The sequence below is a fragment of the Lissotriton helveticus genome, chromosome 7 (assembly GCF_964261635.1).
Source record: "Lissotriton helveticus chromosome 7, aLisHel1.1, whole genome shotgun sequence".
Lineage (NCBI taxonomy): Eukaryota > Metazoa > Chordata > Amphibia > Caudata > Salamandridae > Lissotriton > Lissotriton helveticus.
In genome coordinates this window covers 974,423,441-974,438,447 of record NC_136068.1, presented here as the reverse complement: position 1 = coordinate 974,438,447, position 15,007 = coordinate 974,423,441, and the positions used below count along the sequence as shown (strand labels likewise).

The window sequence follows — 15,007 nt, the reverse complement described above, 5'->3', positions numbered from 1 at the left end:
ACAAAAATTAAAAAAAAAGTTCTTTTCAGAACTACCTCCAATTTATAAAAAAAATGCTACATTTTTTAAAAACTGTCATTCTTTTTTCTCCATAGTACGCTCCCCGGTGCGCGTACCGGGCGCTTCCCCCGTGAAAATCGAAAAGAAAAAAAAAAAAAATGTTGTCCCGCGGGACCCTTTTATGGCCCCCACATCAAACCAAGGGGTCAGGGGGGTGTACCCTGCCCCCTTTTGGTCATTTCCCCCCTTTGTTTTTAGCCACCTCTTGTGTCTCGGTCCTACCGAGACACAAGATGGCGGCCGCTCCGGACTGTTTCGAATGTTTACCGACACCCGAGAGCCAATCAGCTTCTCGGGCGCAAGTCGCGTGGCACGCCCGGAGCGCTCCCCGGTGCGTGTACCGGGGCGCGGCTCTAGATATATAAAATTTTTTTAACCTAAATTACTCAAAATTCTCTGGAGCACATATCTTGAGACATAGCAAAGGCACATCGGGCTACCAGTCCCTACAATTTTGCCAAGTTTGGTGAAAATCCATTCAGCCGTTCGAGCTAAAAGTGCGACCGACCACCCTATGGAAATTAACATGGGGAAACACGTTTTGGGAGCCCCCTTTTATCTCGGCCCCCACTTGACGAATCCCCCCCAAACTTTCACAGAAGGAGCGGAGCGCCGCGAGGCAAAGTTGCTGAAAAATTCAGGCCGATTCCTCAACCGGCGCCAAAGTTATTCCAAATAGAATGTTGCGATTTCCCTATGGAAATCAATCCTAACTATAACTACCTACTGGCGACCGCCAGTAGGAGATAGATATATATATATATATATATCTCTCTCTCTCTTGGATTCTTCTCGCCCCTCAGCTCGGCAATTGAAGTCACGGCACAGCAACAGGTAGGTTTGAACAAAGATTTATTTACACACCATGTGCAAAAATAATAGTGCAACGATTAGGACGGCCTACGCGTTTCGGCTACTACAAGCCTTCCACTGGACACACACATATATATATATATATATACATACACATATATATATATATACACATATATATATACATATATATATATACATATATATATATTTATATGGTTATATATATATGTGGGGCACATATAATATAGTGTTTCCGGGGTCCCGCGCAAGGGCGGGAATATTCTAATGCTTATGACTATTGATGAGGATCCCCTGGAAGAGAAGAGCTCCTTTAACATCAAGAGTGTGTAAAGCTCTTTCTGCTACAGAGTCAGGGTTTTGAAAAAACACAAGCAACTCTACAAATTGGTTTAAATGGAAAGGAGTAATGACCCTTGGTAGGAATTTAGGATTAGTTCTTAGACCCACTTTGTTACGATGTAGTTGTAAAATGGTTCTTGTATTGTAAAAGCTTGTATCTCACTTACTCTTCTATGAGAGGCAATGGCAATAAGAAAACCGGCTTTCCATGTGAGAAATTGCAGTTCACATTTGTGTAAAGGCTCAAAAGGTGGTCCCATGAGTCTTGTAAGAACAATGTTTAGGTTCCACACTGGAGAAGGTGGTAACCTAGGAGGAATTATTCTTTTTAATCCTTCCATAAATGCCTTAATACCAGGTACTCTAAAAAGAGACAGATGTTGTCTGTTCTGTAAATATGCTGCAATTGCTGCAAGGTGCAGGCGTATGGATGAATATGTCAAATTACATGTTTGTAAATGTAAAAGGTAGCAAATGATATTCTGGATGGAAGCATCCAGGGGATCAATTTGATTATTGTTGCAATAAATTGCAAATCTCTTCCATTTAGCAGCATAACAAGCTCTGGTAGTAGGTCTCCTGGCCTCTTTAATGATGTTCATACAGTCTGGAGGTAGGTTAAGGTGACCAAACTCTAAGATTTCAGGAGCCAGATCGCCAGATTCAGTTGATTTGGGTCTGGATGTCTGATTTCTCCATGGTGCTGCGTTAGCAGGGATGGCGTCAGGCGTAACTTTTGATGTGGAACTAGAGAGTTCTAGCAGTGTGGTGAACCATGGTTGGCGTGCCCATGTGGGAGCCACCAGGATTAATTTGAGAGACTGTTGCCTGAGCTGGAGTACTACTAATGGAATTAGTGGTAGTGGTGGAAAAGCGTACGCAAATCTGCCTGACCAATTCATCCATATCGCATTGCCCTAGGACAGCTGGTGTGGGAACCTGGCGGCGAACAGATCTATGTCTGGATGACCCCACTTGTGAAAGAATGGTTGAAGAACTTGCTGATGTAGTTCCAATTCGTGAATTTTTTGTGTCTGCTACCTGATTGTGAATTCCTGGAAGGTGCTCTGCTAACAGATATATGTTTTGTGGAATGGCCCATCTCCAAATGTTCTGTATGAGCTGGGACAGTTATAGAGAGTGTGTCCCCCCCTGTTTTTGTATATAATACATAGCTGTCATGTTGTCCGTCCGGATTAAGACAGCTTTGGCTTGTACTTGAACTTGGAAAGTTTTGAGTGCTAAGAATATTGCTAGCAGCTCTAGGGGGTTGATATGGAGCAGTCTTTGTTGAGTGGCCCATTGTCCTTGAGTTGTATGATGTAAGAGATGGGCTCCCCATCCTGTGCAAGATGCGTCTGCTGCGAGTACTATTTGTGGAACAGGTTCGAGGAACGCCCGTCCTTTTGTCAGGTTTTTGGTGTTCCACCACTGCAGAGAGCGATGTGTGCGGCTGTCTACCAACACCAGGTCTGTTAGTTGCCCTTGAGCCTGATTCAACTGTTGTGCTAGACATTCCTGTAATGGAGGCATCTGCAATCTTGCATATGGTACTATGAAGATGCAAGATGCCATCATGCCTATTAGTCTCATGAACACTTTGGCTTGCAGATATTGTTATTGTTGGAAGACTGTGGCTAAGGCTTGAATGCTCTGTATCCTTGCTGGACTGGGATAAGCTAGAGCTGTAGACGTGTTTATTGTAGCCCCTAGATACTGATGTATATGAGAAGGCTGCAGGTGCGACTTGGCGTAGTTGATTGTGAACCCCAAGTTGTGCAATGTTTGAATTGTCTGGTGTGTGTGGTGAACACACTGATTGAATGACTTGGCTTTTATGAGCCAATCGTCTAGGTAAGGGAAGACGTGTATTTGTTGTCTCCTGAGATGTGCTGCTACTACTGCTAGGCACTTTGTGAATTCTCTTGGTGCTGTTGTAACCCCGAATTGAAGGACTTCGAACTGATAATGTTGTCCTTCCAGTACAAACCTTAGATACTTCCTGTGGGCAAAATGCATAGGAATGTGAAAGTAGGCGTCCTTTAGATCTAGTGTTGTAAGGAAATCGCCTTATTGAAGCAGTGGGAGCACTTGTTGCAAAGTGATCATATGGAAATGTTCTGACTGTATGTAGTAATTGAGGGGCCTGAGGTCTAGAATTGGCCTTAGGGTCCCTTCCTTCTTGGGTATTAGAAAATACAGCGAGTAAACTTCTGTTTCTTGGTGTTGTAAAGGAACTATTTCTATTGCGTCCTTTTGAAGAAGCAACAGGACTTCTTGTTTGAGCAGAGTAAGGTGTTTTGCAGACATTGGACACTGTCTGGGTGGTATGTGTGGAGGGGTTGCTGTAACTTCCAGGCAGTAGCCATGCTGGATAATTTGTCTTACCCACTTGTCTGTTGTGATTGAATTCCAGACAGGTAGGAACTATGTTAATCTGCCCCCTACAGGAGTGGAATGCTGTTGGGGGAGCAGAGGAAAGTCACTGTTTTATGGTGGAAGAGGTTCTATTATTGTTGTTACCCCGACCTCTTCCCATGTTGTTGTTTCCTCTATATCCTCCTCTAACATACCCTTTGTTAGAGGATTTTTGTGTGTTTGACTTGAAGGATGTTATGTTGTCTGCTCCTGTCTGTTTGGAGCCTCCTCTGTAAAAGGAGCGACGAAAAGAACTTTTAGTTTGTGTAGACTGTAAAGCTCCCATAGATTTGGCAGTGTCTGTATCCTTCTTCATATTTTCAAGTGTTGTGTCTACCTCTGGACCAAACAATTGATTTTGATTAAATGGTTGATTTAAAATGTTAGTTTGCACTTCCTGTTTAAATCCTGAAATGTGTAGCCACGCATGTCTTCTAAGTAGGACACTAGTATTTACAGCTCTTGACGCAGTGTCTGCCACATCAAGTGCACACTTGATTGATGCATTTGAAATTAGCTTGCCTTCTTGTATAAGGTTGTTTGCCTGCGCCCTATATTTGTCAGGTAGATGTTCTAGTAATTTCTCTAACTGATCATAGTGAGCCCTATCATATCTTGAAAGGAGACCTTGTGTGTTGGCTATATGCCATATATTGGTAGCTTGCGCAGCTATTCTTTTGCCAGAGGCATCAATTACTTTAGATTCTTTGTCCGGTGGGGGCCCTCACCTGACGTTTGTGAATTTGTCCTTTTTCTAGCATTTGATACGACTAGTGAATCTAATGGTAGTTGTCCTTCAATGTAGGCTGGATCTGCTGGTGCAGGCCCATATTTTTTCTCAATTCTAGGTTTTAGAATCCTAGTATGCACAGGGTCTTTAAATATCTCTGGTGCATGTTTGATGACTGTGAGAAGTTGGCTTGATATATGATGTTTCCAATTCTGGAACCACCTTGTATCAGTCCAAACAACCCTTATGGTGTCTGGTTGTAAGTCAACCTTATTAGACAAGCTATCCTAGGGGTAGCATGGACTAAGCAGCCTTAAAGGCTTAACTTAAGAGGTCGTGTTAAGCGAGCTGTTTTACCACATACAATCCTGTAATATCAAATGAAAGGACACCACACAAGTATATATTATAAAAATATATGTATTTATTACTAAAAACAATCCCCAGTATTCTTTATGAATAAAGGGGCACAAGCGTTAAATCAAAAGCACAGTATAACATACAAAGTTGCACAATTTTGGATGAGGCCAAGGGGCCACTCAAACCATATACTAAAAAAATGGTATAAGAGGGACCATTCGATCAGTGGTTAGGCCTAGGGCCTAGGATATCGCTGGGAGCAGTCGGGACAAGCAATGCTGAAGTCTGGAAAAGCCCGCGGGATTCGGGTGCAGTGCAGAAAGTGCACGCATGCATCAATGTTAACCAATGGTGCGTAAAAGTTACAAAGTTAAAGTTTAAGGACACTTCCGCTGAACCTAAAGGAACAAAACTTAAGACACAGACCCTAGAGGTGTGTACCAGTGTGGGAACACTGGCGTTGCAATGTTACCTCACCCACAGGAAGTGGGTGCACAGGGTCGAAGTTGAGTCGGGTTTCGTCACGCAGGCTCTTGGTGCTTGGAGCTGAAAGGGCTGCAGGCGGGGTGAAAGAGAAGTGTCCGGTGGAGTCCAAGGGTGGACTCAAGTCGAAAAGTACCTGAAAGCAGAGGGGACAGAGTCTGGGTCACTCAGCAGTGACCAGGGTGGAACCAGGATGGAACCAGGCAATGTCGGGCGCAATCAGGTGGTTGTCGAGGAGCTTCTCTCCGCTGTCACGTGGGCTCTGGGGCATCTACGAAGTCCAGGAGCAGGTCACGATCTGTCCCACGCAGGCTCTCGCCGTCGGCGCTGTCGGCTTCAAGATTGGAGCAAACAACACTTGGCAAAAGCAATCCACGCGAAACTGGGAGATTGCTTCTCACTCGAACCAGGAGGGTCAGAGTGGGGGCTCCTTGTCAGGGGAGCTGGTGCAAATCTGGAGCAACCAGAATCGCAAGTCAAATTTCAAGTTTCGTCGCCACAGGGGCCACAAGCCAGCTGGCAAGTGACCGGACCAACGCGTTGAGCCAAAAGAAGCAGAAGGGCCCCACGCAGCACTCGTCGAGTGTGGAGGGCTGAACTTCGGTGCAAGAGTGGCTCAGGGTTGGGGCTTCTCAAACCCCGTTGTACAGCTTCGAGGGTCACTCGTGGGCTGCACGGTCAGCATCTCGTGGTTTTTCCAAGATGGCGTGCCCCACGCTTCCGGTCGCCTCCACGGGTCTCAGCTCTGCAGGGACTGTGGATCGGGCTGTTAGAAGGCAGGCAAGCTTGATCTCGTCGATCTCTGTCGCTCGAGTTCCGGCGGGAACTGCAATAAAGCAGACGTCGAGGGCTGGATGGTGCCTGTTTGCACAGGGTGGTCACTCCTTGACCACAAGGGAGATTCTTCAGTCTTCTACGTTGAGTAGGATGTCGAAGGGTCCAGAGTTTCGTTTCTTATGTTTCATCAGGATAATCTGAAGTGCTTTGGCACTGCTCCCATTCTTATACCAATCTAGGGGGCTGGATTACCTGCTAGGTCCCCTCCTATGGGTGGGACCCAGGAAGTGGGTGGATACACCCCCTTCCTTTGATCCAGGCCGCGCTGGCACGAGGGCTGGAGTGCCCCAGAACCGGTTTGGCCGGATTATGCAAGGGGCAGCCTTGTGCTCCCCAGGCAGTGTCTGGTTTCTTTCAAACCTCCCTGCTACAATCCACTATCTCCTGTCTGGGGGGGTGTAACACCTCCCTGCGACAGGAAACCCTTTGTCCAGGCCCCTTTTGCTGAGTTTCGGTCAGCTTCAGGGGGTCAGACTTGTGTCTGTGGCAGAAGCATCCATTTTGTGGATCTGAGGCCCTTTTAGAAATTAACCGCATTTAAGTAAAGTAACATGTCTTACCCCTCTAGAGGGGTGGAATGCTATCCCCGTCGCCAGAACTGGCAAGCGGAATAGTATTCCAAATCGTATGACACCTTACACGACATGTTTTGATAAAGCCAAACCAAAGTTGCTATATAACCGCGAGGATTATAATGCACTTAAGAGTATATGGTATGGCATTATCCTGAAACAGCTTAGGGATTTGTTCCCGACGGCTGCAGACAGGCTCAGCTCATGCTAGAGCTCCATCTCACATTAAACCACGCACTCTGCCTCCAGGATTGATGAGGCCTTCCATAGGAGTGGCTCACAGGTTTATATGTGTCCAGATATAGGTTTAGATATAGGTATACTATATCTAAGCAAGGGGTGATTACACCACCTTGCCCCAGCTGAGTGATCAGCCAGTTGTGTCAATTTAAGAACCAGCCAGGGGTGGCAAAAGATATGCTGCAGCCCCTGGTAGGCCTTGGTGGCACCTATGCCCTGAGCACCTATAGTGCATGGTAGAGGGGCTGACAAGGAGTCCATTTCCAATTGTGGTAAGTACTAATGTGTTAATATTTAGAGAGAGAACAGCAGGCTGGGGGTCTGATTAGCAGGCCCACAGCCTCAGTAGTCTAAAACCAGTGAAGCAAAAAGCAAAAATTTGGGGTGACCATAGGATAGAAGACCCTACTCTCTTACAATGACCCCTTTAATCATAGGAAGAATTTGAACAGATCTTTGTGATTGCTCAAATGTGTCTAACAGAAAATCTTCCTCTGCTTCATCAGAATGCATAGTTACCCCATGGTACATTGCAGCTCTGTTCAACAGGTGCCCAAAACTAATGTTATCTTCTGGGGGAGACGGTTTTGATGGGTATAACTGTGGGTTAGGAATATCTGGTGCATTCTGTGGGTCCCAGTGTATCATCTGTAGGGTATGGGAAAGGCTCATCTGGGCCTATCCCTCTACCTAACCTATACTCATCATCATTTTGAGGTGAGTGTGGAGACAGAAAAGGAGAAATTGGAGGAGAAATCTGTGGTGAATTGTTAAGAGGAACAGGAGATGAAGGAGGAGGAAGTATAGGAGAATTTGGCAGAGTCCTTCTTCTTGGCAGGTACTACAGGTGTAGGTGTTGTATCTGCCTTCCTCTTGTGTGGTGTAGTGGATACAGCACCTGTTTTTGGGTCAATGTAGATCTTCTTTTGCAGAGGATCACGTTGGAAATGTTCTTCTTCTTGTGGAACCTTTGTCGACGCCGATTTTGTTGTTTGTCTTTCGCCTTAGGAGGTGTTACAGTGTCCTTTGGCGTAGTTTTCGGCACCGACGGTGTTGTTTTCGGTGTCGTAGGCTGTTTCGAGGGCTTGGGCGCATCGAAATCAGGCCTTGTAGGTTTCGGTACCGAAGACGATAGCTTCGGAGTGGAATCCGGTCTCGTCAGCTTCGAGGCGTCGGACGCTGGCTTCATACCTTTGTCTTTAGAAGTCGACGGTTTCGGGGCCGAGGCTTCGTTCGGTTTCGGTGCCGATGGAACTGGTGGGATCGGCACGTGCGGTTTGTTCGGTAAGGAGCTGCCGGAAAACTTATGTATTTTCTTCGGAGCCGGGCTCGATGGCGGGGCTTTAGAAGTGTCTTTTCGGTCGCGACTGGGCCCAGGAGGCGGAGCGTTGACCTTTGCCATCGGGTTAGGTGCTGTATGTGGTGCAGGGGCAGTAGTACTCACGCGCGGACCCGATTGGAAGGGTGTCGTTGGAGTCGTCTGCCTCTGAAATGACGATTTCGAGATCATTGGAATCCTCGTCGAAAATATCCACTGGTTCCGGAGCTGATCTCTGCATTTCGTGTTGACGGGCCCTCCGATCCCGGATGGTTTTCTTGGATCGAAAGGACACGCAGGCTGTACAGCTGGATTCGTCGTGTTCTGGTGATAAGCACAGATTACATACCCTGTGTTGGTCACTGCGTGGAAACTTCGCTCCACACCCAGGGCATTTTTTGAATGGCATCCTTTCCATGAGGTGTAGGCCTCACGGCGTGGATAGGCCCAACGGCCCGCGTCGACGACTGGAATCGAGCTGATGAAGTCAAAACAATGGTATTCAATATCAAAGGTAGTAAAGTTTTGATAAGTTTTTGCGCTTCTAAGTACTTGAAAAGTAGATCTGTAGCCGGAGCGGAAAAAGTTCATCCGAACCCAGTGGCGGAAAAAAACAATCTATGGATGGAGCCGATGCCCATGCACACTATCGTCCAAGGGAGGAGTCACCTATCTCGTGACTACAAAAGACTTCTTCCAAGACGACAACAACATGCAATCATCAGAGCCCAACACCAGGTGGCGATCTAATGCTAAGTGTACAATCTGCAGCTCATATGCCTCGAACAGATAGTTCTGTGCTAACCATGGTTGCGTTTGCGAAAGAGCCTAATTTAAAGTTTTAATATCATGTAGAGAGGAAACCTTCAAGTAAAGTTGGGTGTCAACCGCATACATGTGGTAGTGAATGTTAGATTGGTTCAGAATGACAGTGAAAAGTTCCATAAAAACGTTGAAGAGCGTGGGCGAGTGTGCGGATCCATGCGGAACTCCAATCCTGACCTGGGTACTTGAAGCAAGGAACTGGTTGAGTTTAATCATTTGTGTGCGGTTATGTAAGAACTAGTAAACCACTTAAGGACCGGTCCCGCTAGACCCATCCTACGTTGAAGATTAATCAAGGTTTCATGTTTGATGGTTGATGGTGTCGAATGCTGAAGACAGGTCAAGAAGGATCAAAAGACAAGGGGCATTTTGATCCAGGGCTTTCAGGGCGTCATCCACAATGTGCGGTAGTGCAGTTTCAGTACTATGCCCTGCTCTGAAACCAGGCTGATAGAGGTCCAGTAGTTGAAATTTCTTTATTTGATTGCAGAGCTACTTGTGGACGCATTTCTCGAGCAGTTTGGCTAACGTCATGGTGTTAGTGATAGGTCTGAAGTTGTTTGGATCAGATAAATCTGAGTCGGGCTTCTTCAGGATGGGAGTGACTTGCCCAAATTTGAGGGAATCGGGGATGCTCCCCTGCAGGAGCATCCCTCATGAATAATCCGCGACCACAGAGGCAGAATGGCCAAGTTGACGTCTTTAAACAATTTAGCAGGAAAAGGATCATTGAAGTGATTGGTAGGTTTTAGAGTTGCCATATCGTTGAGTAATTCTGTGCAATCTGCCAGGATAAAGGAATTCTACCATTAAACCTTGGTTTAATATTGCCAGCAATCTCCCTTGGAGTACAGGAGCTACGACCCTGCAGTCTATAGGCATCGAAACGCAAAGCCAGGTCTACAGAGTTGCTGTTCACCAACCAGCACGATGCAGCAGCTGCCCAGGAAGAGGACCCTATGCTCCTGAAGGTTAGATCTGTCCCTCCACCAAGTGAGAGGACACCAGGACTATCATGAGCCGGACAGGACTAATACCTGAGGTATAGGACTTCTTGCAGCAAACAATGTCTGTGAGATTCCAATCCGGACTCCCATTGCACCGAGACAGAGCAGCTGTCAAGGGACATCAGCACCACAGGCACCCACGTCCAGAGTGGCCCAGCAGTCCTCATTTTCACACCCATAACCGGCGAAACCGACAACTGCAAGGTTCCAGGACACACAGAGCCCACTCTGCACCTGAGCGCCCCAGTGAGGGTAATGAAGAACTGGCTGTTCTCATATGTGACCCGAGCCCCCCTACTGGGAGCTACCGGACTTGTCCTCAAGCCCCCCTCTGCAGCCTGTTTCTAGGTGCCCCCCTTTCTTTCCACCAGCGTAGAGCGCACAGCTACCAACCCGACTAGCACTTCTGCACCCGGACTCAACAGGGTAGGCAACAAGTAACTGCTGGTGGTATTTTGGACCTTGGCCCCCTACGACCCTAAGTCTTGAAGGAGACCCCCAGAAACCGATCACAAATAACTGTATGCAACATATTTATTTATTTTAAAGGTTTTATATAGCGCTCGCTAGACCCGGAGGTATCAGAGCGCTTTACATGAGCATCAGATCATAGTTACAGGCTCCATCGTTACAAAGGTTACACAGTTATTAGAGCATGGCAACATAGTTACTTGTAAGGTCAAGATAAACAATAAGTAAAAATATATGTAAGGGGAAAAGCAGGCAAGGAGAAATATTTAGAGGAGGGGGGAAGGAGCTGGGGAAGTAGACAGGTAATGAAGGCGGGAAAGAGGAGGGGAGGGTGAAGGACATCGCATGGAAAGAGGAGGGGGGAGGGCGATGGGGACACAAACCGGTAGACGAGTGAAAGCAACGTCCAAAGTCAAGTAAGCTGTGATCCCAGGGGAAGTGGTATCACTTCCCTATCTCTGTTGCGGGAGGCTCCCTTTATGCAGTGGACTCTCTCAGATGGGTCTCTGAGACTCCAAGGCCTACATACTGGATCCTTCCCCAAAAAGGGAGAGGGAGTGATTTGGCAAGGGGTGCCATACCATACCTCAGCTGTGAGTAGCTCCCTTGGTGCAGTGGACTCTCTCAGCGGGTACACTAAGACTCCAGAGTATAAATATTGGATCTTTCCCCAACAAGGGGAGAAGGAGTGCTTAGTCAAAGGGCACAAAGGACAGGGGGCTAGGCAGACTAGCAGGCAAGGTGAGAGAATCAGGGGATAGGAGCTAGGGAGGTAGACAAAGGGAGAAAAAGTACTAAATGGGAACAAATTTTATTAATGAGTTATTATATAGCGCTGGCTAGACCCGATGGAATCAGAGTGCTTTACATGAGGGACAATAATGTTGCAAATTACATCAGTTAAAAGTTACATAAGTATCAAGAAAAACATTTAAAGAACATAGGGGACAAGGTGAGTAGAGCAGGACCGGTAAGGGGATAGGGTAAAGGGGTAGGAGGAAGACAGGACATAGAGACGAGGGGAAAATTTGCCCAAGGTCCGGCTGGATAGGTGACGGCAGGGAGGGGGAGTCCACAACCCATCTTCTCTTTAGCTATATGGTAGCTCCACTGGGCATCAGCCAAATCGCTAGGTCTCCACAGTCTGGGGGAGGTTCTGCATGTTCCAAGTCCTGATGTGTAGGCAGGTTAGGGGATAGGTTCAAGGTCTGGTCAATGTCAAATTGTCGGAAGCCATCTTGGTGTCAGGCAGGGGACTGTACTGTACACTGGTACACTGGTGGCCATCCAGACCAGCACCTGTGCAGACATGTCAGGCTCTCTTCTCCTGGGCTGGGGGCGCTGCTTTGGGCCTGATTTGCTTCCTGCCAGGGCCTGAACATGAATATAGCTGAACAGGCTGCTGCTCCTCTCCAGCAGGCTGACACTGGACTGATGCGTAAGACTCGAACTATTTACCTACCTGTAAAAATTCATATCAGCAAAAGTACTTACTTGCTAACAAAGTTCTTGGTATCAAAATGTATATAAAAATGACTTATTTTTCTCCAAATTGGTCCCAGAGTTTACTCTTGAATGTGTGTCTCATTTATTGCCTCTGTAAGTGCAACAAATGATTAGCACTACCCTCTGATAAGACTAACTGCTCGCCCACACTACCAGAAAAGAGAGCATTTGGGTTATAATCTTTGCCTCTGTAAATCATTTGGAGTTTGCCTGGACTCTTTACACAATGTGCCTCGTTTCTGTCCACTATATAAAGAAGCAGCTTCCTACACACAAGTATTCGTTATGTTAGCAACTACAAAATTTTAACATGTGGTACAGTCATCGCTACTCCTGTTCGGTCTTAAAAAGTCTTGATCATACACACACTCGTTTTATATACCCTATAATTGGTGTTTTCAGACTGCCATGTGATATACTTTTTTCTGAAGAGACCCTGCCCAAGATGGTGCTCTGCTCTGATGTTTTGCTGCATCGCCACATAGCGTGCCTTTTTATGGAACAGACTTCTCGCCTGCCAGTCCACAGACAACTGATAAACTGATGAACTACATTGGATACTAGGTTTTGGTATAAGTTGGCTAAAATTGTTTTTGAATGATTCCTCGGGATCAACCATTTTCAGTAACACCCAGATTACCATGGAAATAGGGTGTTCCTTGGTGAGCATTTTTCCAACATCACACCAGGGCAGTGGTCTTGGAATAGCATGCAAAGATTAGATTTGTGAAGAGGATGGGGGTTTGACCCCTCTTTAGGTCAGTAGCCGAATTACAGCACTGCAGCTTATTGGGGAGCGGGTTTCTGTGTGTGGGTCATGATTGGGATATTCAATTTGCAAAATGTATGGTTAAAGATGGCATACAGTTGTTAATCGCCATCATAGTGACTATGAAGTAGCACTCTGAGAAAGGTTTAAGTACAAGTAACTTAGGAATGCCCCCCAAGCAATATATTGATTCCGCAGGAGAGATGCAGACAGGTCACTGACAAAATATAAGTTATTATCAGAGTATTTGGAAATAAAATGTTCAATCATCATTAATCCATAATATTTGTTTGTGCCCCATGATTCACAGGTTTTGGACATAGATTAAAGACGGTTAATATGAGGTCCCCAGGGTGTCTTTTCCACTGTGCCCCAAGGTAATGCTGTTAGGGTTCTGGGCCATCAGGTGTCGCACAAATATAGTAAACTCACATGTGGTGAAAGAAAGGGTGACCGTGGCGCAGAGGGATACAGCTTAACTATGGGGTAGCAGTGAAACGCCTAAAGTAGAAATACAGAATTCCAATGTGGAGATGTGTGTGGCTGCATATCAGGTGGTTTATAACAGCAGAGGAAACCCCCTAATAATCATTAAGCTGTATGACTCAAGAAAACGATATCATGAACTAGACAAAAGTTTTTTTTTTTTAAACTGTTGCTCATTCGCTCAACCATTGTTCTATAGAGACGGTGCCCTAAATGCTGTAATTTTTTGTAGTATAATGCATGCTATCCCTGGAAGTATAATTTATCCTATACCTACACTTTTTAAGCATTAGTTGATTTTGTTACTGGTAGTGGGATGGCACACACTTGTTCCTGTTGTGGGGACCTCCCCTTTTTAGAGGACAGGATGTGTGCCTTTCTATGTATGAAAAATCCATAATATTGTTTAAAAAGATAAAGAAACACTGGCATTCCTCCAGAAGCAGAAGGGGGAAACACTACCATATGTGCTAGGCTTATTGCTGCATATTAGGAACTTACCTCAATATTTTTCAGTGACAGGGCATTCTCCATGTTGCGCTGGGCTATCTCAATCTTGGGTGCAATCCCACAAACGCCACAGATCATGTCGTTGTAGTCTCGGATGGTGAGGCATTCAAAAGCCCAATAAGAATTGGACAGTAGCTCGTGCAGTATGAGCTCCTCCTCAGGGCACAAGTTTTTCTCTGGAAATCAATAATTAAATAGTCAACAAAAAGAGCTGCAAGCAGATTTTTAGGCATGAATGTGAAGAAGAGTCAAAGTCAAAGTCAAAGTCAAATAAGTCTTTATTTCGACAGTTAGTCATGAAAGACAGCACAATAAAAACATTAAAAACTACATTTCATACTTGTTACATCCATTGTTCTCATTATACAGGAAAAAATCATATGAATCTATCCAATCATTGCTATGTACAGGGTGTTCCGATTCAGTCATTTAAAAAAAAAAAAATACTGTGTAAATATAAAATCCATTAAAATTCAGTGCCATTTTTCCTTGTAATAGATTTTTCAGGGCCAAGTTATAATAATGCAGCCTACAGTAATTTCAATTTATTCCTGCGTATTATCCACATCCATTTTAAGAATTTAGCAAGTGCAATTACCATGCTGTCGGTGCAATCTGTTCTAACAATTCTTAGTGCCGCAGAGCCACTTTGGATACCTTTCTGTATACAGATTGGTATAATCCATTTATGACGCAGGGCTTTATATGCTGGGCATATAAACAAAACATGAGCTAGACTTTCAGATTGGGCTACACAAAAAGGACACATATGATGTCACTTACTTGACCATTTGCTAGTAAATGAATTGATAGGAAACTTTTTCATCAATACAGGGTGGGAACCCTTCCTATCAGTTGGAATGGTAATGAGGTCCCAATATCGCTCATAGGCAGGAGTGTGTTTTTGTGCCAAAAAATCCCTGGTGAGCGATGGGTCAGTATATTTCTGAAACTCTCTCTGAGTTATGCACGCCCAGTACAACTCTTTTAAGGTCTTTTGAGAGGGAAAAATGTTTTCTGGGGTTTTTTCCCATAGTTCCATCATTCCTAAGGCTTTGAAAAGCAACTTGACCTGTCTAAACCATTGTATTTTACCCCCTGAATCCATATTTCTGGTATCAAGAAGCGCTAGAGCATAATGGGAAAGTTCGGGTGTAACCCATAGCCTCCTCCAATACGCGATAGGTCTAAAGCTAGATATGTCCTGTATTTTCCGACAGCCCAGATCCGTGTACAAAG

The 15,007-nt window shown here is 45.5% G+C and overlaps 1 protein-coding gene across 4 annotated transcripts in view; it reads right to left on the bottom strand.

The window, feature by feature from the left end:
* HMGXB3 (HMG-box containing 3) overlaps positions 1-15,007 on the bottom strand; it is a 526,740-nt gene that overhangs the window by 188,431 nt on the left and 323,302 nt on the right. For all 4 annotated transcript variants that reach the window (XM_078653572.1, XM_078653575.1, XM_078653573.1 and 1 more), the window contains one exon: positions 13,760-13,944. In XM_078653572.1, coding sequence (XP_078509698.1) covers positions 13,760-13,944 — 185 coding nt within the window. The remainder of the gene's footprint in view (positions 1-13,759; positions 13,945-15,007) is intronic.